The sequence below is a fragment of the Neoarius graeffei genome, chromosome 17 (assembly GCF_027579695.1).
Source record: "Neoarius graeffei isolate fNeoGra1 chromosome 17, fNeoGra1.pri, whole genome shotgun sequence".
Lineage (NCBI taxonomy): Eukaryota > Metazoa > Chordata > Actinopteri > Siluriformes > Ariidae > Neoarius > Neoarius graeffei.
In genome coordinates this window covers 61,588,993-61,613,510 of record NC_083585.1, presented here as the reverse complement: position 1 = coordinate 61,613,510, position 24,518 = coordinate 61,588,993, and the positions used below count along the sequence as shown (strand labels likewise).

At 40.9% G+C, this 24,518-nt stretch overlaps 1 protein-coding gene across 9 annotated transcripts; it reads right to left on the bottom strand.

Annotated features, from left to right (window-relative positions):
* Positions 1–1,241: 1,241 nt before the first annotated feature.
* On the bottom strand, positions 1,242–24,005 carry znf414 (zinc finger protein 414). 9 transcript variants are annotated; one of them, XM_060897811.1, is made up of 9 exons: positions 21,879–22,020; positions 21,620–21,728; positions 21,045–21,092; positions 20,849–20,959; positions 18,830–18,935; positions 18,264–18,727; positions 8,779–8,846; positions 7,390–7,534; positions 1,242–1,697 (listed from the first exon to the last, which is right to left on the bottom strand). In XM_060897811.1, exons 3-9 carry the CDS (start codon positions 21,049–21,051, stop codon positions 1,621–1,623), a joined length of 978 nt encoding a protein of 325 aa, XP_060753794.1. In that variant the 5' UTR covers positions 21,052–21,092; positions 21,620–21,728; positions 21,879–22,020; the 3' UTR covers positions 1,242–1,620. The 9 variants fall into 9 exon arrangements, 3 of the variants coding, with proteins under 3 accessions (XP_060753794.1, XP_060753792.1, XP_060753793.1); XR_009650212.1 differs by having other exon boundaries at positions 1,607–1,697; positions 7,390–7,539; XR_009650211.1 differs by having other exon boundaries at positions 1,609–1,697; positions 7,335–7,539.
* Positions 24,006–24,518: the final 513 nt, after the last annotated feature.

The following is a 24,518-nucleotide window of genomic DNA, read 5'->3' as shown; positions in this document are numbered from 1 at the left end:
CACCTCAAGACGACGCCGATTGGTCAAATTTGCAGGAAAGTTGCGGTGATTGGATAGAATTGCAACACCGCCCTGAATTCGCGGGGATTGGTTGAATTTGTGTTGAAGTTGCAAATCGCGAAATCCTGGAGGGTCTGGTAAACGACCGTTTACTTTTCAGCTCAAATACACGAAGCGGTATTGGCCGGTTTTGCAAGTGGAATATTGCGCATGCGCACATTGCTCTTTCCGAAGAGAAACATCCGGCGATTCATCAAAACAATATGTCGAGTGAGATGCTTCGGAAATCATGTGAATAAACTGATAAATCTGATATGTAACCTGAATATCGGCGTATTTTGGCACTTGTCCTATCAGACAAGTAACCGAGACGATGAACTTGTCCGACATAAAGGATCACTTGTCCCGGACAAGCGTTAATGTCGAGCCCTGTGGCTTGGAAGTGATAACATTAGGGATAAAGTTATAAATCCATACATTTAAAATGTATATCCGGAATTGATATTTCTCTAAAACTGCTTTGCAACATTTCTATTGTTAAAAGCGTGATACAAATAAAAACTGAACTGAATAGAATAATGCATATATAGGAAAGGTTTTTTTTTTTCAAGCTTGTCGTCAAATGTTGTTTATTTCAACTATTTCCCCAACAAGTCAAAACCTTCAGCACTCTGAAACCTTTTCCACCAACATGGAATGGGTTCTATTCTGGTTTGCGTGTAAAGTTCAGAGTATTTCGACCAAAATAAATTGGTTCAGAACGGTCTGGTTTACGCCTATACTTACCATTTTATTCGAATTAAAAATTCTGAAAGCCTAGCTGGAAGACTTCTGGATCTCTTTATTGTCAACAGAATCATCTGTACAAAGCTAAATCTAGAACTAGTCAGCTAAAATTTTTAATTTCTAACTATCGATTTGTCATTTTTAAACAGAGCAGATAATCACCAAGTGGCATGCTTTTCACTTGCTTGGAAGTTAGTAAAGATTTATACATTTTTAATGAAGTTCACTGGGAGAAAAATAAATAAAAAATGCAAATTTGAAAAATACCTACAACTAAAATGCTTTCGTGAAATGAATTTTTGACTTTGGCACAGTGTCACTTTTTAGGCTGAGGTTTGAATATTTGTCTCACAATTCTTTATTCTTCATAACTACTTGCAGAAAGTCAATTTACCCAATAAAAACCTTCTACTTTAGCAAGACCGAAGACTGAGAAATAAGGAGGGCAGGATGAATGCAATTTCACACCATTTTAATATTTTACTTCGATGTCAAAACATTGCAAGAACAAAAATGATGCACTTACATCCGTGTACAATCAAATTTAAATCAGCTACAAATCACTACTGAGGCAAATACGAGCTTCTACTGGATGCTTAAAATGAGCTACAACACCTACGGTAAAAAACAAACAAAAAACACCCCACACTATATTTACAATCAAAAATGAAAATAAGTGGAACATCAAGTTGTTGGAGGGATTCGGTGATAAATTAATTACTTAGTCGCTTTAAAATACGAATGTGCATGCTGCATTACTGACTTTTCCAATCTGTTCATGTCATGTGAGCTACAACATCCTTCCAGTTCTGAAGTTTATCATCTGGTGCGACTCTAAAGCTGGGTGTAATTCGTGTTCTCAGGATGTGTTGAGGTTTTCACCAGGGATGAAGGTGAACCGACTGCTGGATCTATAATAAACAAACGAACACAAAAACATCCAATGTTATTCAGAAGTATGGAATGATTTCTGTTCAAAAAAGATCCATCCCGATTCATAAACCAGAGCCACGTGAATGAAACTTCCAGCCGCTGTTTAGTTTCGATCTCCCAATGACTGTAAAAAAAAAAAAAACACCCACTAACATGGACGGTGTGGCTCCATGTCCCTCCATTCTACAGAAATGAAGCCCAAACTCCTCAAATTTGAAGACAAGCCTTGACGTCAGGTACGCCTACTCATTTAATAGGCCCTGCCCCCTTTACCCAATACCAAGGTCCAGCGTGCCAATCAGGCTGCCAATCACTTCATTCCCAAGTGTATCCAGGTCCTCTTACAATATAGGAGAATAACGTTTAAAAACTCATTTCTGTGGGAAAACAAACCAGAACGTCAAGGCCGTAGTCGCTCATCTGACCCGCCATGGCGACCAAAACATCAAACAGAACTGAAATGTAACGATGTGAGACAGGACCAACCTCCACGACTAACTGTTCACGACAGGAAACTCAACAAAGGACTAGAGCTGTGCAATATATCGTATTTTTATCACGATATCGATATTGGTGTCAAACGATATCAAAATTCATAATATCGATATGAAACGATTTTTTGTCATTTGTCGAAAGGGACGTGCACAATATTTCTACAATGGCAATAAAACAACAATAACATTGACGTGACAGTAAGGTAAAACGAACCCTTCTGTCCCCTAAGGCACACCGTAGCCTTGCATACGTCATCCATTCTACTCCCGCGATATCTCCGCAACAGTAAAAAATCAGTTCTTCTGTTTTCATACGTGTCGGGTGATTTGATATATTGATTTCTTAATATGTTGTTTGATTTGCTTGCTAATAGTTATAACAATACAATTAACATATATTTACGTCATATTTTTGGATGTGGGACTGGGTAATGTAAAAATGGCATCTACGGAAGAAAACAAGCACAACAATATTAGCACATATCCAGCTTGCTAGCTGTGTTAGATGTGTTAAACCGTGTGGATTTAAGTGGAATAATTGCGAGTCGTCCTGCGGTCAAGGCAGCGTTTTAAGGTAAGGCAATCTGGTTATTAATGTTGCCCGCCGCGGCATGTTTACTTGGGTTCATTTGATTTTGACTTGTGCATCTGCAGCTAGCATCATGCTTTGAAGTAGGTTCTGCTAAGGACGGGTTTATTGCGCGATGTAGACGGACTCAGATGTAATTACATTGTTTTTAAAATTCCGTGCACTTAAAACGGTGTCCCCCTGCTAATCATGTAGCCCTAATCATGTGTTGCTTTTACTTTTCTTAATGGCGAGTGAAATATCTCTGCAAATGGTATTTCAATGCTGACATGCCGAAAAGATAGCGGAGTCCACATTTGGAAGATGAAGGAAGAGAAGCCTATTTTCATGTATGTTAATTCTTAAGGACTTGTCTCTATATTGTGCGTGTTTAATGTTGGTGTCTTAACAACACACAAGCTTACGTTGTAGTGTGTGTGTGTGTGTGTGTGTGTGAGAGAGAGAGATTTTATCCTTGGCTGGCTACGAGCCAGTGTGGACATTACGCAGTAATCACTGGTAATACCAGCGCTGGCTCCATCCTCTGTGATCGGAAATGTTGAGTGAGGAGAACGTGAGCCTTGTGCAGGCTATAGGACCTATGCAAAGTACGTGCTTGCACAGTAAATAGTTTAAGTAAAAGGCGTTTCAGGGTACAACGGGAAGGGTTGACAGGTAGCCTATGAGGCCTGTACTATAAAAATGTGGCCCGGTGCCTCAGGTGTTGATGATCAGGGCTTTAAAAAAAGGTGTATAAATATCGTTTTAAAAATTCGCGATATCGATATATACTGAAAAAATCGTGATATTGATTTTTTACAATATCGAGCAGCCCTACAAAGGACTAAATTTTGTTCCCCAAGGGAAGATCGACCCGAACCGAATTCACATGATCAACGAGAGAGGAGATACAATTCTAGTCAGAAGAAGTGTGTGAAGTTGAACTAATTAATCTGTTCACAAAAAACTGACAATACAATGACCAGGTGTTGTGCAGAAGGTCGAGTTCTTTCAAATGAAACAATCAGAACTGAAATCAATTGAGAACTGAGGGAGGGAGGAGCCACGATTTAACTGAAAATAAACAAAGTTGTAAACAAATGTTTACAACAAGAAAATCAACCACGTTTTGTTCCCCGAGGGAAGATCGACCCAAAACATCAATCGGCGCTGGAATCGGATCAGAAACGAGATACAATTCTAGTCAGAGGCCTGGAAAATTCATTAATTTGGCCTAATTAGTAACTTGTTAGCAAAAAAAAAAAATTGACAAAATAACGACCGAGTTGTGTGTGGAGTGATGAGTTCTTTCAAACAAAACAATTGGAACTGAAATCCGTTGAGGACTGACGGAGGAGATACGATTTAACTGAACTGTGGACGACAGACGCAACGCCATGGCAACAGCTCATCAGCCTTATGGTCAGACGAGTTAATAACGTGCAGACATCAGAACTGGGAAAATAACTGCTCGGACTAGACACTGCAGATGGAAAGACAGTTTAGATGAGAAAAAAAAAAAATCGCCTAGATTTGTCACTTTTATCACTGAAACACATGGGGATGGGTGGAGCTACATGCTATACTGCAGCCAGCCAGCAGGGGCACTAGAGCTGATGGAGCGCCACTTTTTAGACTTTTTTTTTTTTTGAAAGTCATTCAATTGAAGATAAAATGTCTTTGCCTGAAGAAGTAACTGTGTAAACAGCTAAAAACAAGATTTTCCCCACTTTATAATGAAGCTTTGATTATTTGCCTTACTTTTCCTTTTAAATTAGCTTTTATTTATACACACACATTTTATACCGTTATTTCTTTTCTGACAGTGCTATTACTATTTTTTTGGATCACTTGCCTATTTTACTATTTTATTTTGGCTACCTTTTGTTTCTTTCAGTTTACGACAAAAGACTGAAACCTAATTTCCACAAACACAAGGGGTGCTCACACGGCACATATTTGCATCGATGCTGCACCGATGTATTTTGTTGCGATATACAACCCCGATTCCAAAAAAGCTGGGACAAAGTACAAATTGTAAATAAAAACGGAATGCAATGATGTGGAAGTTTCAAAATTCCATATTTTATTCAGAATAGAACATAGATGACATATCAAATGTTTAAACTGAGAAAATGCATCATTTAAAGAGAAAAATTAGGTGATTTTAAATTTCATGACAACAACACATCTCAAAAAAGTTGGGACAAGGCCATGTTTCCCACTGTGAGACATCCCCTTTTCTCTTTACAACAGTCTGTAAATGCCTGGGGACTGAGGAGACAAGTTGCTCAAGTTTAGGGATAGGAATGTTAACCCATTCTTGTCCAATGTAGGATTCTAGTTGCTCAACTGTCTTAGGTCTTTTTTGTCGTATCTTCCGTTTTATGATGCACCAAATGTTTTCTATGGGTGAAAGATCTGGACTGCAGGCTGGCCAGTTCAGTACCCGGACCCTTCTTCTACGCAGCCATGATGCTGTAATTGATGCAGTATGTGGTTTGGCATTGTCATGTTGGAAAATGCAAGGTCTTCCCTGAAAGAGACGTCGTCTGGATGGGAGCATATGTTGCTCTAGAACCTGGATATACCTTTCAGCATTGATGGTGTCTTTCCAGATGTGTAAGCTGCCCATGCCACACGCACTAATGCAACCCCATACCATCAGAGATGCAGGCTTCTGAACTGAGCGCTGATAACAACTTGGGTCGTCCTTCTCCTCTTGAGTCCGAATGACACGGCGTCCCTGATTTCCATAAAGAACTTCACATTTTGATTCGTCTGACCACAGAACAGTTTTCCACTTTGCCACAGTCCATTTTAAATGAGCCTTGGCCCAGAGAAGACGTCTGCGCATCTGGATCATGTTTAGATACGGCTTCTTCTTTGAACTATAGAGTTTTAGCTGGCAACGGCGGATGGCACGGTGAATTGTGTTCACAGATAATGTTCTCTGGAAATATTCCTGAGCCCATTTTGTGATTTCCAATACAGAAGCATGCCGGTATGTGATGCAGTGCCGTCTAAGGGCCCGAAGATCACGGGCACCCAGGATGGTTTTCCGGCCTTGACCCTTACGCACAGAGATTCTTCCAGATTCTCTGAATCTTTTGATGATATTATGCACTGTAGATGATGATATGTTCAAACTCTTTGCAATTTTACACTGTCGAACTCCTTTCTGATATCGCTCCACTATTGGTCGGTGCAGAATTAGGGGGATTGGTGATCCTCTTCCCATCTTTACTTCTGAGAGCCGCTGCCACTCCAAGATGCTCTTTTTATACCCAGTCATGTTAATGACCTATTGCCAATTGACCTAATGAGTTGCAATTTGGTCCTCCAGCTGTTCCTTTTTTGTACCTTTAACTTTTCCAGCCTCTTATTGCCCCTGTCCCAACTTTTTTGAGATGTGTTGCTGTCATAAAATTTCAAATGAGCCAATATTTGGCATGAAATTTCAAAATGTCTCACTTTCGACATTTGATATGTTGTCTATGTTCTATTGTTAATACAATATCAGTTTTTGAGATTTGTAAATTACTGCATTCCGTTTTTATTTACAATTTGTACTTTGTCCCAACTTTTTTGGAATCAGGGTTGTATCTTACACCGGTGTAAATTTTGTGGAGCGTTCACACGTCACAAACCTGCTTACTAGAGAGAAGCGTGTTAGCACCGGTGCAGCCCCACTTGCGTTTACACGGCAGTTTTCGCGACCGTGCTATACGATAGTAATAATGCGGAAATGAAATATGCGCATGCGTGAAAATGTACTTCCTTTTCCCGGTTGTCATGGCATCACCAAGCGCCGGGAAAACAACGTGGATGAAGACACCAGTGTTGCCAGATACTGCCGACGTTTTCCAGCCCAAAATATGTTCAAATCCGCCAAAATGCACTTAAAACCGCCCAATCTGGCAACACTGGAAGACACGCAGTTCTGCCATTTTGGAAGCGCAAAATACCAGGATGCAAATTATGCAATGCCCGTATGTAATCAGCTCTCCTCACGCGTAGCGAGTCTACCCCTGTAGCGTTCAGACGTCCCATTTTATATCGGTGCTGCCCCGCAAACTAGCATTTACTCCGGAGTAAATTTCTTAAACCACCTCCCGAGCAGGGTTAGATTTGCACCGGTTTAAGCAGCTTTCAGGGGTGACACCGGTATAACTTTGTACCGTGTGAACGCTCTACCGGGGCAGCCCCGGTGCTACACCGGAGTAAAAGTTGCCGTGTGAACACCCCTACAATCCTCATTTTACAATCACGAATATGAATTCATATCCACAGTTTGCGTACTTGTAGGTTTTAATTGGAACACCTCACTCGCAACTTTGTGAGAGGAGGGGCTTAATGAGAACTAAAGGGGGCGGGGCATAACCAGCAGTTTTTCCAAGCACGCATGCAAAATTTAACATGTTTACAAAAGCGAGATGTCTCAAGTTACAGCTTATAATGTCGATATATTATGATTATTAATAATATAATATTTGAATTATATTTAATTATTATTATAATAATCTTAAGTCATCATATTTTGCTCCACCCACTTTAGGACATAGTTACAGGAAAACTGTCCAGCACTAATGAGAGCATCAGCGATACCCGTGTCGTTAGTTTTGGCCCCTGGGCTCCTGTGCTGGCCCTCGATATGTGCCGTCATCTCCTTGCGCTCAGCGGTGGAGTGACCACACTGAAGGCAGCTGTAGCGCCCCCTGGTGTGCTCCCAAAGGATCCGGCTGTTAAAGGACTGACCTGTGAGAGACGGTTTACACACGCACACAGAACTGAGACAACAGAGATGATGGATCCTTTACAGAACCCAAAAGCCTGTATCTCAAAAAATAATCAACCCAATCAGTCTTTCAGCCAATAACTGCACAATTTTGTACATGCATTTGACGACTAAAAATAATAATACATGGTGAACGTGAGCTCAGGCTTTTGGATTCACAATAAATGGTAGTGTCCAGGACGCAGATTAAGCCTAAACACAGACTACAGAACACGCGTTAAAATTATAGTTTTTCCATCTCCAATTCTGATTTACTGGACTAGGCTTGATCCGTGCCTGCAGGAAAACAGCAAAATAAACCCAGATAAAGCAAAAAATTCACTCCAAAAAGTATGCACAATTTCACCTTTACCTCAAATGCAGCCAATCAGCTCGAAACATGTTTTGTACTGGAGCTACAAGGCTAATATAGCTAACAAGGAAGTGAAAAGTGAAGCCTATAGCGATATGGTTTTAAAATAAAATACAGAAGTTGTTGTCGGTATTTATAAAACGTAATATGAATCACAGCTCCAGTTTTGGACACCAAACACATCTCGGGATGATCAAGTACATTTGCGATATGAGGAAAATTTCGTACATTTATTTAATTCTCACGATTTATGGCTTGCTTTCAAACCTGCCTTTCCTCCCCCTCTTGGAAAAGTCACAGGCTGGAGCAGCTTCTTGTGAGCGGATCTTGCAAACTTTTCTCTTGATTAGGTTTATTCTTAACAGTAATGCAGATCAAAAGGTGGTGATGAAGACGTTGGCGTCACTCAGAGCATTGTGGGGTTGAGGTGGGGGAGACAAATAAATAATAAAGTTAAAATGGCACAGGTGTGAAAGCAGCCGGGAGCAGGGATGTGAAAGCACTGTCAGCGTCTCAGCACACGTCCACCAAGAAGCCCAGAAATCAAGCTGCTGATTAGCCACGGGAAGGATGGGGGTTCAACCAGGAGGACAGAACAGAATTGTGGGTAATAATTATATGATAATCTGTGATGTGCTGTAAACCTGTTAGTAATAATGAGATTAAATCACACAGCCACATGATTTTCCAGGAAGCGCAGAAGCAGCAGCGGTGATGAGAGCTTCCAAAGCAGATTGGAGGGTTTGGGGTTTTTTCCCCCCTCCCCCCTCTAGCATCATTCATATACGTGTGTGTGTGTGTGTGTGTGTGTGTGTGGTGGGTGTATACGCGCTTGTCCATTCCTCACCTGGACTTCCTCTCTACTCAAAGCCTGAGGAGAGTTCCATCTGTGCAAAATGGGCGCAGGCAAGTCTGCTGGGGGTGACAGTGTGACACGACAAAAACACAGTTCACTCAACAGCAACGACACAGTTTAACCCTTACGACTCCGAGAGTGCAGAGGTGCGAGGGGATACGTGGAGGGAAGATTATGTGAGAAACTGAATGGAGGGGGGGAATATATATATATATATGAGTGATTCCACGCTTATGGGTACTGAAATGGGGACATGAACTTATTTTTAAAAATTCACCTAAAACCATTTCTTTTTTATGATGAATGATATGTTAAAAGATAACTTTAAGGCCGAATCCCATTTCACCCCTTGGACCAACCCCTTGGCCCTTCCCCTCCATTTTGCGCGTTCACGTGAAGGGGTAGGGGTATCCCAATCCCAGTTAACGCAGAGGGGTAGGGGAAGGGGTAGGGCTTCTGTACCCCTCCAAATGGAGATTTTCCTGGAGCTGACTCCGAACGAAGGGGTTTGAGTGATTTCCCACAATGCCATGCGGATTTCAGCGAGATTTCATGCGGATTTCAGAAAGATGGCGGTTCCCGCGGCGAAAGATTGTCATAAATGTATTTTCTTCATTATTTACGTGTTTTAAGTTGTTATCCAGAGGAAACACGCCGCTTGATTCGCTTTCGAGCTGAGAATGAGCAGCGATTTCTGAAATCCAAGCTGCTGCTAAAAAGCTTTGGGAGTGAGTATTGTTTTCGGTTGCTTGACTGCGTACGTTTCGTTCTGTTATTCTCGCTTTTATTGTTTACATGAGTGTTCTGACACCTCATTCTGTCGGATGTGGTGCACGAAGCGCCAAAGATATCCCATTCAGTGGTGTTAGTTAACAAATCACACCCTGCCAGCAGAGATTTCTGTTCTGTCTCTGACTGTAGCGGCTGGTCGCAGCCAATGACGCATTTGGTCGCGTTTTGCTAACGTAAACGCTGACGGAGGTACGCGATGACGTATGCGATCGTTGAAGGGCTATCCCAATACGTAAGGGTTGAATTTCAAGCCCTATCCCTTGTAGCTCAGTTTCAAGGGGAAGGGCCAAGGGGAAGGGGGAGGGGTAGAAATTAGAATTGGGATTGGGCCTAATTTTCTGAGATGTAATAAAAACATATTTATATGCCAAAGTCAGAACGTAACAGAAGTGTTGTGGACATATAGATTCTCAATTTTAACAATGTAGAATTACTTTTTGAAACATAGGAAGGTGATGTTTTAGCAAATATAATTAATAAACATGTGTAGTAGAATAAACATACACATTCTTTCAATAAGATTAACATGGTATAGAGCTAGATTGTAATTAATTTGTAACAGACGCGAGATGGACAATCGTAACAGAAGTAATGGAACAGACATCATTTTGGAACTCATAGGCTTGACTTTGGCATATAAAGATGTTTTTATTACATCTCAGAAAATTAAAGTTATCTTTTAACATATCATTCATTAAAGATTACATGTTTTGTGACCTGATGGTAAAAAAAAGAAATGGTTTTAGGTGAATTTTTAAAAATAAGTTCATGTCCCCATTTCAGTACCCATAAGCGTGGAATCACTCATATACATACAGATGGGCCACTCAGAAAATGTAATAATTCAGTTTTAAACATGAAGTTTGTTTGTTTTTCCCCCTAAAACCATTAATCCTGGCCCTCTATTATACATTTAAGAAAAAAAAAATAACAGAGCAGTTTAAATAAAAAATAATAATAAAATCAGGCAACTTGTCTGCATTTGCAAAAACTTTATTTGGCCTAAATATACCAAAATCTCATTTCCGCCCCGTGTCTAAATGAGGATCAGTGAAATCTGAATGAAAATAATTCCTTTGTTTTTAATTTTACTTTCACTTTTCCTTTCTGAAATATTCAGGGATGAGAGTGGGTGGTCACCAAAAAAAGCAGAAAACAAGATGGCGCCTGAAGCCGGGGGTCTGGGAGGGATACCCCCACAGGAAATTTTTGAAAAATAAGGCCTTACAAACCACTTTTCCTGCAATCTGAGCTGTAGTAGATAAAAAAATCTGTTGTCTTTTTTATATATTTACATGAAAATGTGTTTCAAGTCAATAGGAGTATAGTTTGAATTCAAAACAAAATCACATTCTACATTCAAGGGTATGGTTATAATTCATGATCAACAAAAATGACACTAAATTCACATTAAACGTCAGTTTTATTCATTATCAAAATGTTCATATATTAAATAAAATTTCTTAGGGAGAAAAGGTCAGATGTCCTCATTAGTTGCATATGATTTCAAAGACTTTTGAAATATTTAAGTTTTCAAAACTGTCAGCATTAATTCAGATTTACTGACCATCATATACATGTTCAATGTATTAAATCAAATGAATGCTAAGTTTATGAGATAATGTCTATGTACACTTTATACAATTATTTATAGTTCACAGTCACTTCTCATTTTCATTTAATCATTTCGACGACATCAGCGGGCGGCACGGTGGTGTAGTGGTTAGCGCTGTCGCCTCACAACAAGAAGGTCCTGGGTTCGAGCCCCGGGGCTGGCGAGGGCCTTTCTGTGCGGAGTTTGCATGTTCTCCCCGTGTCCGCGTGGGTTTCCTCCGGGTGCTCCGGTTTCCCCCACAGTCCAAAGACATGCAGGTTAGGTTAACTGGTGACTCTAAATTGAGCGTAGGTGTGAATGTGAGTGTGAATGGTTGTCTGTGTCTATGTGTCAGCCCTGTGATGACCTGGCGACTTGTCCAGGGTGTACCCCGCCTTTCGCCCGTAGTCAGCTGGGATAGGCTCCAGCTTGCCTGCGACCCTGTAGAACAGGATAAAGCAGCTACAGATAATGAGATGAGACTTCTTCAGCCTTTTGGCCAAAGACAAGAGCCTGTCAGTCCTCTCTCTGTTTTTTATACCAGCATCGAGTTCACGTACCTTCGTTTCGTCTCGCTTGTCAATTGTATTCGGCATTTTGAGTAAAAAAGCCGATACGAAAGAGAAATGTATTTTTGAAGCGCAGCAACGATGAACACGTGCAAGTTTCGATAAAATAGAACAGATGCGGGTACTTTTGTAAGAACTGTTATGATTGGCTTTTGTTCTCTCCCACACTCTTGTAAGAACTGTTATGATTGGCTATCATGCTCTCGCCAGCGATGTTTTGGCCAATTACATTGTAGATAACATGTATTCTACTGCGAGACTTAGCGAGACTAAAGATGGCGAAAATGTAAACATGTAACATCGTCGTACGCTTGAGTATCATGAAGGAACATACCCCAACCCCCCTCAATGAAAAAAAAAATCTCAACGGATTTGGCATAATATCGATTTTTGCTCAGAAAAAGCGGAAATCCGCCGAAAAGCGGAAAACTCTCATCCCTGAATATTACCTCTATACCTCCACTTTTTATCGTAGAAAATATCATGATCTTTGCTTCAACGGTTTTTTGGCGTAGAGCCTAAAATATACGCGCAAGAATGTGTACTTTCCTGATGTCTTTACCGTTACCCAAACGGTAAAATCATGCTGTAACTCAGGGCTTTGACAACAGAGGGCAGTGCAGCTACAGGAGGAAGGACCAGGATGTCGAGCAGCCATTTTGAAAAAATAAATAAATAAAAATCACCGCTGCATGAACGTTGGAATCCAGGATACTGATCAGGTGAATATGAAATTTCGAGATGTCAGGGAAATTAACGGTCTTTGCTGTTACCCCTGAATGATAAAGATGCTGCATGTTGAAAAAGTTTAGCTCGCCAAGTAGCAAGTTAGGATGGGATAATAAATGCATAATTTGTTTCCTTTTTTCCTGCACTCAGTGACCCAAAAATGCCATGAGATGTCTTTACCGTTATCCAGTGTTGACTTTACTGTTGCTCTATAGGGTAACGGTAAAGACATTACAGCCAATAGTAAAGACAACTGGGCATTTTTTTTTCCAATAACGATGATCTCTTGCTTTGTAAATTCATGAAATATGCTTTTTTTTTTTGTCTGTTAAAATATTTCACAGGGATTAACTAAAATTGACGTATGCAAATTTTTTAAAAAACATCTCTACCACTACTAGTCACATTTTCTGAGAATGGCCCAGATACATAGCAACTAGGGAACTGTAGAGGATGATAATGATAACAAGAACACTAAAGAATGCACGGATTAAACCAGGATGTTTTCTCATAACAGTAGTGAATCATGTGTAATAATAATAATAATAATAATCATGAAGACGTTTCACCACTCTAGCGGTTTTAACGATGCACTGCTTCATATTCATACAGCGTTCTTAATATTTACAACCTCGTCAGTTTTATTAAGATCACAAAATTCGACAACTCTCGGGATTCTTTAAAGACGCCCAGAGAAAAGTTAGCGATAGAAATGCGTGCGTAAATTATTCTGCGGCTGAAGAGAAAAAAAGTTTACGTACGTATTCGTACGAGTTTCTCTTTCGGAGCGTAAAATTTGGGGGAGGAGTGTATTCAAATGACTCAAGCAGCAGTCAATTTACGACAAATTGTGCCATTATTTATTTAACACCAAAATAAAGAGATGTTCAGGAACGAGGCATGAAAGAAATGACTGTGTGGGAAAACGAAAAGAATTTTCTCCACTCATGTTAATTTATTTGGAATGACCAAGAAAGACGTTATCAGAATCATAGACATATAAACATAGACGCCGCCTTCTGCGTAGAATCATACGTCATCCTCGCCGCCATATTGGATGTGGCAAAGTGGAGATTCTTCACCCGTCTCTGGTATAGCGTCTAGACAGTAGCCGAGAATAAAGATGCCTCATTCATGTGCTGCGTTTAACTGTACCAACAGGTTTACCGTCCAAACGAGATCACATGGGATTACCTTTCACAGGTGAGACTGGAAAAATACTTTTCATTGTATTTGGTCATCATAATTTTACGAACAGATTTTTCTGACTTTGTGGCTAATATGAAGTCTCGCGCATAATAGCCGCTCGGTGAAACCTGTCTGCAAACAACGAAGTATTTCCTTCGTAACTACGCTGATTGTTGTTAGTTGCTTAGCTAACTTTTCACATACTATGTAGGTTTCCCAAAAATAAAGACATGAAAAAGCAGTGGGAGACAGCTGTGCGACGGGAAGGGTTTTCTGCTACTCCGTCATCCATGCTCTGCAGTGAACACTTCAGAACGGAGGATTTGGACAGAACAGGTCAGACAGTCAGGATCAGAGAGGGAGCTGTTCCTTCAGTCTGCAGTTTCCCAGCTCATCTCCACCGGGGAGGTGTAGAGTTATAAGCAGTGAGAATTAGATAATACAGTGCCACACTATGATGAATGTTTTTAACCTCTCTGAATGTGAAGGAATCAGTGATGTATTTTGTTTTGGTATGACGTTAGAACCTGGCCGAACTCAGTTTGGCGGTCATTCAGCTCACTTTATTCAGCGACAGCAGGTCTGTGTGGTGACTCAATAAATAAAACAGTACATTTTTATTTTCATTCACTTTTTCCAGTTTTTCCACTATTTCCATCATTTATCATATTCAGTCTTGTAGGTTGGTTATTGTGGCCTCAGGTTTTGGTAGCTTGCTACGGTATGCTGACTAGGGCTGGGTTCAAAAGATCGATCCACAATCCGATATCGATTCACGTTCAAAAAATACGAGATCGATTCAAAAATGTGTGGATCGATCTCTTCCAGGTGGCTATAGGCACTATTTTCTCGACCGCACAAGGACCGCTATAAAAAGCGGGTGCCGGCAAACGAAACCGAAACTTAAGAACGCGAGATGGCTGAAGCTGCACAGCTAAAATCACCGCCTGGCCTGAAAGCTGATGTATGGCATTACTTTGGATTCAAACATTACGAGGACAGAGACGAACTCGACAGAACAAAAGCAGTGTGCAAACTGTGCCACATAGAGGTAAAATATAGTGGCAATACAACCAATCTCCGCAACCACTTATCCAGGCACCACGCCGACACAGTTTCAGCTAAACCTGCGGCGAATCAAACTGCACTGGAGAAGGCATTTGGTGTTAAATTACATGCACAAACACATATGGGGCTGTTCCTGTCAATAGGGACAGTTTTTACTTTAAAGTGACAATCCAGCAATATCTAAGTAAATCGATATCGAATCGGATCGTGACCTTATGAATCGGAATCGAATCGATCCAGGAAATCTGGATCGATTCCCAGCCCTAATGCTGACTGATTAGCTTACCTGAGCTATCTATCGCGCATCTGTCACTAGTTTGCAGTGTACAGGGTATTTCGCACACTATTTATAACCATCACATTAAAAGTTATACATGTTGTTTTGATGCCTGTTTGTTTCCCAAATATATACGTGTGTGTCTTAAAAGGATAGTTCGGGATTTTTGACATGAATCTGTATGGCATCCCCATCAATAGTGTCGTGCAAACACACTGACTTACCCCCGACAGCATCCTGCGAGTCCAGTTCTTGTCCAGTTTTGGTCCAGACGAAAGTAGTCCGGCAAGTTTGTTGGGGTCACGAAAGTAAAACGTTTTTCGTCTCAAAACAGTATGTGTTCAAAAGAGTGATATATTTGCATCACAAAACCGTTGCCAAATAAAAAGTCAGACCTCGAAATCGCTTGGCACTATTTTCTCTCCTTTCTTATCACTGCGCGCTGCCGCCAGGTGACAGCCACGGCTGTTTCATTCATTGTTTACTAGTGATGGGAATTTCGGCTCTTTTGGCTCTTCTTACTATAAGGAGCTGGCTCTTTCGGAAGATTTTTTATAATTATTTCTCATGACTTGTACATTCACATCGAGTACACATATCAATGGAAATTAACACGAAGGGATTTACTAGACCAATTTATATCTGGAACTATTTTCAGCCACAGCACAGACAAAGCACCGCTGCAGGCGCAAAGACACCGCGCAGCGCCTGAAAACGGGTGCGCAGCGCCTGAAAACGGGTGCGCAGCGCCTGAAAACCCGTTTTCAGGCGCTGCGCGGTGTCTTTGCGCCTTCCTTTTCCTACCTATTCCTTTAATTGCTGCAATTAACTAGTTAATTCTGATTCTATTTCTCCTCTCAGTTATAATCTGTCCTGCTTTTGAAAAGATCCTCTCTGGGGGGACAGATGCTGCCACTATACACATCCTCCGTGCCATTACGTGTGTAAGCCGTGGATAGAGTGCAGCCTTGGTCTCCCACCAGCTTAGTGGGTCTGCGTTTCGCTGTCACCTGGCGGCAGCGCACAGTGATGAGAAGGGAGAGAAAATAGTGCCAAGCGATTTCGAGGTCTGACTTTTTATTTGGCAACGGTTTTGTGATGCAAATATATCACTCTTTTGAACACATACTGTTTTGAGACGAAAAACGTTTTACTTTCGTGACCCCAACAAACTTGCCGGACTACTTTCGTCTGGACCAAAACTGGACAAGAACTGGACTCTCAGGATGCTGTCGGGGGTAAGTCAGTGTGTTTGCACGACACTATTGATGGGGATGCCATACAGATTCATGTCAAAAATCCCGAACTATCCCTTTAATGGGTGAATAAAAGGCATCGAGTTAAATATTATTGTAGAAAGGGGCTTTATGAAGTTCAGTCCATTTACTTGCATTGGTTTACGGGGAAGATTTGCCACATCCAATATGGCGGACACTCTGACGTATCCCAGCAACGGGGCCACCAGCTCAATGCGGCGTCTATGTTTGTATGTCTATGATCAGAACATATCAACTGCCAAGACGTTTATTCTGTACCGGTTTGCGACCCTGTGCTAACGACCGCGGTGGTTGTTAATAAAATGTGTTGAGTTTAGTAATGTGTGCGTTGTTAGTAGATCATGTACAGAATTGGCCACTCCCATCATTGCTTTTTTTTTTTTATCATGGCGCATTGTAACTGTACGGCTGGGGAAGAATTTTGTCGCGACCTTCATGCATATGGACTTTGTGAGGAGTAAACAAAAATAGCTGGGGACTTTAGCACTTCGTGACTAAAAAAGTACCGTAAAATAACGACATATAGCAAGAAAAGTACTCGGAAAACACTACGGACAGAGCTGAGAGGGAAATACAAACCTTTCACCAAGCGATCACTGCAAACTCGAGCATGCTTCGACTCGGCTCCCTTCGATTTCACCGAGAGGTTCAAAAGTCTTGACGTCTTTTTGTGAAATCCTGTGTTCGTTCACTCTTTTTTTTATTATTATTATTATTATTATTAGTTCACGGTGAACCCTGAAGAAACTTCTCAGTTTCACGGTTTGATCAATTCAAACAACCTAAAACAACGCAAGCGTAAGGCGTTTTTCATGCGAGCAATGCACCTTCTTCAGACAAATGCTTTGTCAACTGAGCTTTGGTCAACCACCAGCTAAAGTTTTGAATAACTATAGGGGTGTTCACACGGCACATATTTGCATCGATGCTGCACCGATGTATTTTGTTGCGATACATCTTACACCGGTGTAAATTTTGTGGAGCGTTCACACGTCACAAACCTGCTTACTAGAGAGAAGCGTGTTAGCACCGGTGCAGCCCCGCTTGCGTTCACACGGCAGTTTTTGCGACCGTGCGATACGATAGTAATAATGCGGAAATGAAATATGCGCATGCGTGAAAATGTACTTCCTTTTCCCGGTTGTCATGGCATCACCAAGCGCCGGGAAAACAACGTGGATGAAGACACCGGTGTTGCCAGATACTGCTGACGTTTTCCAGCCCAAAATATGTTCAAATCCACCAAAATGCACTTAAAACCGCACAATCTGGCAACACTGGAAGACACGCAGTTCTGTTGTTGTTGATATTCGCCATTTTGGAAGCGCAAAATACCAGGATGCAAATTATGCAATGCCCGTATGTAATCAACTCTCCTCACGTGTAGCGAGTCTACCCCTGTAGCGTTCAGACGTCCCATTTTATATCGGTGCTGCCCCGCAAACTAGCATTTACTCCAGAGTAAATTTCTTAAACCACCTCCCGAGCAGGGTTAGATTTGCACCAGTTTAAGCAGCTTTCAGGGGCCACACCGGTATAACTTTGTACCGTGTGAACACTCTAGCGGAGTAAAAGTTGCCGTGTGAACACCCCTAAAGAGGCTGATGGGACGTCACGTGAAACCTAGCAATACATCAAGCTGAACGGAATTAGCGCCTTCTGGTGGCTAAAAGTGTTCATGACTAAGGATAAAATAAGCTTTTTGATTTTTATGATTTTTCTTTGACAAAAAAAAAAAAAAAACCCGGCGGATATTGAAGGCTGAACGATATTATTGATCCAGCCCTGAAACACATCCTGTCCAGCTCTAAATATAATAAAATGCATTTTCGCACACTAAACTGTAAATAACGTATCAAGATGTGCATCGTATCATCCCAACAGGACAGATACACCGTACTGAGTGATAAAATATCTTCAAGATTATAAAACAACCCTCCCCACAGTCTTAACCCTTTACTCTTAGCCGTAGACGTGTTTACCTTGGTTCTTTCTCCAGACGGCGTTAGATCCTGGCGGAGTTTGTGGTGGGGAGGTCACCGTGCCGACCGGTCCGACTCTGGGCGAGCGCTGTGGCTCGGGTTCAGGTGCAGGAGACAGGCTGGGGGGAAACGGGCTGTAGGGAGCATCCTGCTGATTCTGATTCTGGGGTTTCACAGCTTCAAAAGCAGGGGCAGATTCTGCCAGAGGAGCCGAGGACGCTTGTTCTGACGAAGTTGCCTGGATCAGAGCTTGAGACGGCACCGAGGGATCAGATTCCATCTGCTGAGATTCAGCTACAGCTGGGACAGTAGCAGCAGAATCGGAATCAGTGCTGGGAAGAGTCGGGTCGGGGATTGGACCTCCCTCCACTTTCGCCACTTTGCTTTTGGCGACCTTGGCGCACGTCTGGAGGTGCTTGAGGAGGGTGCGGTAGGAGCGGAGCTTGGCCCGACAGCTCTCACATCTGTAGATTAGAACGAAAAACACTTCGAGCATTAGCAACTCGCTGTATTTAAAATGCAAAACATCATGATACGTTTTATTTCGACAGCTCTAAAAGACGCACAGGAAGAAATAATTTGGCTTGTGGTGATGCCTCATGTGATCCATCAGCTGCTGCATGCTGGAGAAAGATCCGTCACATCCTATCGTCGAGCACAAGAAGGACTTACCTGGAAAAGAAAAAAAAAAAATGCTCCAAGATACTGACAGCATGACCACATTTGATCCTTAGGCAATAAAACAATAATTTGATATTAACCTTTATAATTACAGTGGTGCTTGAAAGTTTGTGAACCCTTTAGAATTTTCTATATTTCTGCATAAATATGACCTGAAACATCACCAGCTTTTCACACAAGTCCTAAAAGTAGATAAAGAGAACCCAGTTAAACAAATGAGACAAAAATATTATACTTGGTCATTTATTTATTGAGGAAAATGATCCGATATTACAAATCTGTGAGTGGCAAAAGTATGTGAACCTTTGCTTTCAGTATCTGGCGTGACCCCCTTGTGCAGCAATAACTGCAACTAAACATTTGCGGTAACTGTTGATCAGTCCTGCACACCGGCTTGGAGGAATTTTAGCCCATTCCTCCATAGAGAACAGCTTCAACTCTGGGATGTTGGTGGGTTTCCTCACATGAACTGCTCGTTTCAGGTCCTTCCACAACATTTCCATTGGATTAAGGTCAGGACTTTGAGTTGGCCATTCCAAAACATTAACTTTATTCTTCTTTAACCATTCTTTGGGAGAACGACTTGTGTGCTTAGGGTCGTTGTCTTGCTGCATGACCCACCTTCTCTTGAGATTCAGTTCATGGACAGATGTCCTGACATTTTCCTTTAGAATTCGCTGGTATAGTTCAGAATTCATTGTTCCATCAATGATGGCAAGCCGTCCTGGCCCAGATGCAGCAAAACAGGCCCAAACCATGATGCTACCACCACCATGTTTCACAGATGGGATAAGGTTCTTATGCTGGAATGCGGTGCTTTCCTTTCTCCAAACATAACGCTTCTCATTTAAACCAAAAAATTCTATTTTGTCTCATCCATCCACAAAACACTTTTCCAATAGCCTTCTGGCTTGTCCATGTGATCTTTAGCAAACTGCAGACGAGCAGCAATGTTCTTTTTGGAGAGCAGTGGCTTTCTCCTTGCAACCCTGCCATGCACACCATTGTTGTTCAGTGTTCTCCTGATGGTGGACTCATGAACATTAACATTAGCCAATGTGAGAGAGGCCTTCAGTTGCTTAGAAGTTCCCCTGGGGTCCTTTGTGACCTCGCTGACTATTACACGCCTTGCTCTTGGAGTGATCTTTGTTGGTCGACCACTCCTGGGGAGGGTAACAATGGTCTTGAATTTCCTCCATTTGTATACAATCTGTCTGACTGTGGATTGGTGGAGTCCAAACTCTTTAGAGATGGTTTTGTAACCTTTTCCAGCCTGATAAGCATCAACAACGCTTTTTCTGAGGTCCTCAGAAATCTCCTTTGTTCATGCAATCAAACACTTCCACAAACATGTGTTGTGAAGATCAGACTTTGATAGATCCCTGTTCTTTAAATAAAACAGGGTGCCCACTCACACCTGATTGTCATCCCATTGATTGAAAACACCTGACTCTAATTTCACCTTCAAATTAACTGCTAATCCTCGAGGTTCACATACCTTTGCCACTCACAGATATGTAATATTGGATCATTTCCCTCAATAAATAAATGACCAAGTATAATATTTTTGTCTCATTTGTTTAACTGGGTTCTCTTTATCTACTTTTAGGACTTGTGTGAAAATCTGATGATCTTTAGGTCATATTTATGCAGAAATATAGAAAATTCTAAAGGGTTCACAAACTTTCAAACATTACGTCATAATGAAACATCCAAACATTACGTCATAATGAAATTCTGAGCCGGGATCTAACAGACTTAAAATACTAAAGCGCCGCTGCATCGCTCTCTTTCGGTATAGATGAAGCGAAGGTTGAATCCCACTGCATCGTGACCAGCAAGTAATCAAACTGCATTGTGGGTAATCCATAGTTTTCTTTCATCCTCAAATACTTCCAACGTACCAGGCAGGGACTGTACAGGGGCCTTATGATGATCCTTCAGGTGGTTGTTGAGAGAGTCGGGGTGCGTGAAGGTCCGCTTACAGTTATAAAACGAACAGGATAAATGGCAACCTAAACAAGACAGAATGAACACTGTGAATTAAAGATTATTGTGCAGATCTATGCGATTTGGTGTTGTATTAAAAACGGTGCATACCCTCCATGGTGGCTCAGGATTGCACTGATGGACGAGACGCAGAATTGCCTGCACACAGATGTCGTTTTTAAATATTTAGCTTATAACAGTAAATTAAAAATATATATATAAACGGGTCCGTCTCAGAAACTGGTCTCTCATTTGGGACATGGTCAAAAAATAAATTTTCTAATTTTACTTTTTTTTTTTGCATTTACCTAACACTCAATGTTTCTTTTGTCATGTTTAATAAGAATAAAGATAGTATCTTGCTTTATCTGGCCTCCACTGTGGAAGATTTTTTTGATTACAATTCAAATGCTTTTGTAAAATTGATTTTCCATATAAAATAACTACATCATGAAGAATTAAAGCCCCTCCTTCACAGATGAGTGAAAATATTGAATAAATTTCCTCTTTTTGATTGCTTGGGTTAAAAATCCCAAGTTATGATGACTGAATTGATTATTCACTTAAATATGAATAATATGATACAGTTTGGGTATTTGATATGGCGAAATAGGACACAATGGAAAAATCAAGAACACACCGGAAAGATGAGAATAACGGCGGTGGTAAAAGAACAGCGACTGTACCGGCTGAAGGTCGCGCGGGTCTCTGCTGCGGCGCGCAAGCAACGGGACATCGCTACTGCACTGGACGGAGCGCGAGGCGGGGGCGGGGCAAAATGACCAGCCGTAGATTCTGTCAAAATTTCGATCTAAATTAACCATGGTTGCAAAATATTGGCCAAAAATACGCAAACACTACGAAATATGAAAGTAAGATGAAAAAGAAACAATTCTATTGCCTTATACTGCAAGACTAAAACAAAATAAAACTGTCAAAACTCACCTTTTCAGCGATAACGTCCGAACAGATCACTCGCGTAACAGAGAGACCGCAAATGGAAGCACGATCAACTTCTAACTGTTGGAGTGGAAAATTCCATTCTACACATGCAAATTGTTAATGTGTGTCCTTCCCCGCACACAAATAACACGCTACGGTAAAAAATAGACCACAACTCATTTTATAGCTCAGAAATTCATACAAGACCAGCTACCATCGTAACATATTCTGTAAGAAACATATTCTATACCTCTCAGCTTTCATTTTAAAAAACAAAATCGCAGATTTATAACTAAATTTTTATACGGCGTAGTGACTTTAAGTTCCTGCTTTTGGTGAGGTAGTGACCTCGACCCTGAAGGCCAATTTATGCTGACAACCCAGTCCTCACAGATGGCGTCGCAGATGGCGTCTGCGAAGCCCCCCCCCTTCGCAGACGCTCTGCGGGCACCTCCCAAAAATTGTGACCACCGCAGACAGCGTCGCAGACAAGAGGGCTCCGATTGGTCCACTCTACATCCGCTGTACACGCACTTCCGCTTCCCTTCTTTCCCAGTTTGGTTTGTTTTCACGACCGGCATTTTTAAAAACACGGGCGAAGATGAAGCAGCACGAAGAGCGGTTGATCGAGGAAGTGAGGAAGTACGTACATCTATACGACTCCAGTTCTAGTCATTATAAGTAACCAGAGGATAAACACTCCACTAACCACACCCACCAACTACTCCTAGCGATTTCGCGACTTCATGCCCCCTTGCGTTGTGGCGGTAAATAACATCGTGCACGCCTATTACTCCCCGCTCAACGATAAATTACAACTGTCTGCGAAAAGCTATCTGCGAAAGCCTTGTCGCAAGAGCATGCAGAGGCCCTGAGGCTTTCCGTTTAGATCAAAATACACGATCGTATTGGTTTTGGGTTTGCGGAAAATGGAGTTACGACGGTGATGAAATATTTTGCATGATGTTTTATTACGGTTATGATTATTCTGTGAGCGCACCAATCCTTAGGTGGATAAAGTTACAACTTAAAATACAATCAGTGATAACTGTAGACTTTTCAGTGGACTACAACCTTTTTAATGGAATGCGATGGAGTCGACCGTTTATCATGTCCCAGATCAAGCCGCCATTTTTCCACAAATTTGCAGAATTTTTGCCAAATTCTGAATAGAGTATTCACATCAAAGATTTAGTTTTATCTGTATTATTTCTTTCATCATTTTATTTCAAATTAAAACCAACATCACCATTCAAAACCGGACAGTTTACTGAGTGTGAGTATATTTAGTGGCTTCCCCCACAGCACCCAGTTTCTGAGACAGACCCAAATCCAAGCTAATCTATTAATTGAGATGTATTAATAATACATTTTTATACAATTTTTATATAATAATACAATTCCTTACATTTTTTATAATCTTTACTTTCTCTGCATGTTTTAAATTTACTTTAATTTTAACTTTATTCTATTTTATTCTTTATTCTATTCTGCTGGTTTCTTTTTTTCTCCTCCTATTTGAACTTCTACTTCATTTTATTATTTTATTTCTACTATTGTTTAATTCTTATTTTCTTTTACTTCTTTTAATTAATTGTTTTAGAATAAAAATAAATTTATTTTATGTAATTTTATTTCTCTATTGTTTACTGTTTTTACTTCTGTAAAGCACACTGAACTGCCATTGTGTATGAAATGTGCTATATAAATAAACTTGCCTTGCCTAATAATAAACCATTAAGAGATAATATAGAGGCCTAACCTCGCTAACATTCACTGTAATCATTATAATGTATATAAAAGTGTTCTATAACTTAAAAATAAAGCGCATTATTCATTACTAGCTGTCATTTATATTTATTTGTAATTAATTAGCTGCTAAAGATATGAGCTAACTCACTAAGACACTTGCTAACCAGACAGCACACTACCGAGCCGCTTGTTATTATTGTTATTCATAAGTATTGCAAAATATGAATTAAATATAAGTTTTCTTACTAAATAACTGTTCTGAGTTGATAAACTATTACAAATCTTCACAAATTTTAGATTATATTTGCTTGGTAGCTCGACATACTCACTGTACGCGCACTATGTTGTGTACAAAATGGCTGTGCTGTTACGTCATACATACGTCAGACGCAGCAAACCGATTCGACCAATAGAAAAACGCGCTTGATATGAAACCCGGAAGTAAACTTCCAAAAGGATGAATGGAGTCCTGATGATAAAAAATGACCAGAGCATTGTGTGTGTAGGAATGACATGCGACCTTTGACAATTATCGACATCTTAGCCATCTTTTGGCCGTTGCAAAAGTAGAAAAGACTATCAATATGTAAATTGTGCATGAATAATTACTCAAACTTCCACTGGGGGGGAGGGGGAGTTGTTTCCCGATTAATTAGCGTATCAGATCACGTGGCAACGTTCCACAAGTATTGACACCTTTGTCCACAGTTATCGACATCCAGATGATTATATATAATAAAAATAATTTCTGATCCAACTGCATGGAATAATTTGCAGTCAGAGCTCAAACTCCAAAATCTGGTATCTCTGAATGTACTTAAGTCCATGATAAATCCCATGGGGTGGCACGGTGGTGTAGTGGTTAGCGCTGTTGCCTCACAGCAAGAAGGT

Coding starts and splice junctions, on each gene's coding strand:
- znf414 (XM_060897811.1), bottom strand. Junction 18,936..20,848: donor CCCTGTACAGTCCCTGCCTG/GTACGTTGGAAG, acceptor TTTCTTTTCCAG/GTAAGTCCTTCTTGTGCTCG. Junction 8,847..18,263: donor CGTCTGGAGAAAGAACCAAG/GTAAACACGTCT, acceptor TGTCACCCCCAG/CAGACTTGCCTGCGCCCATT.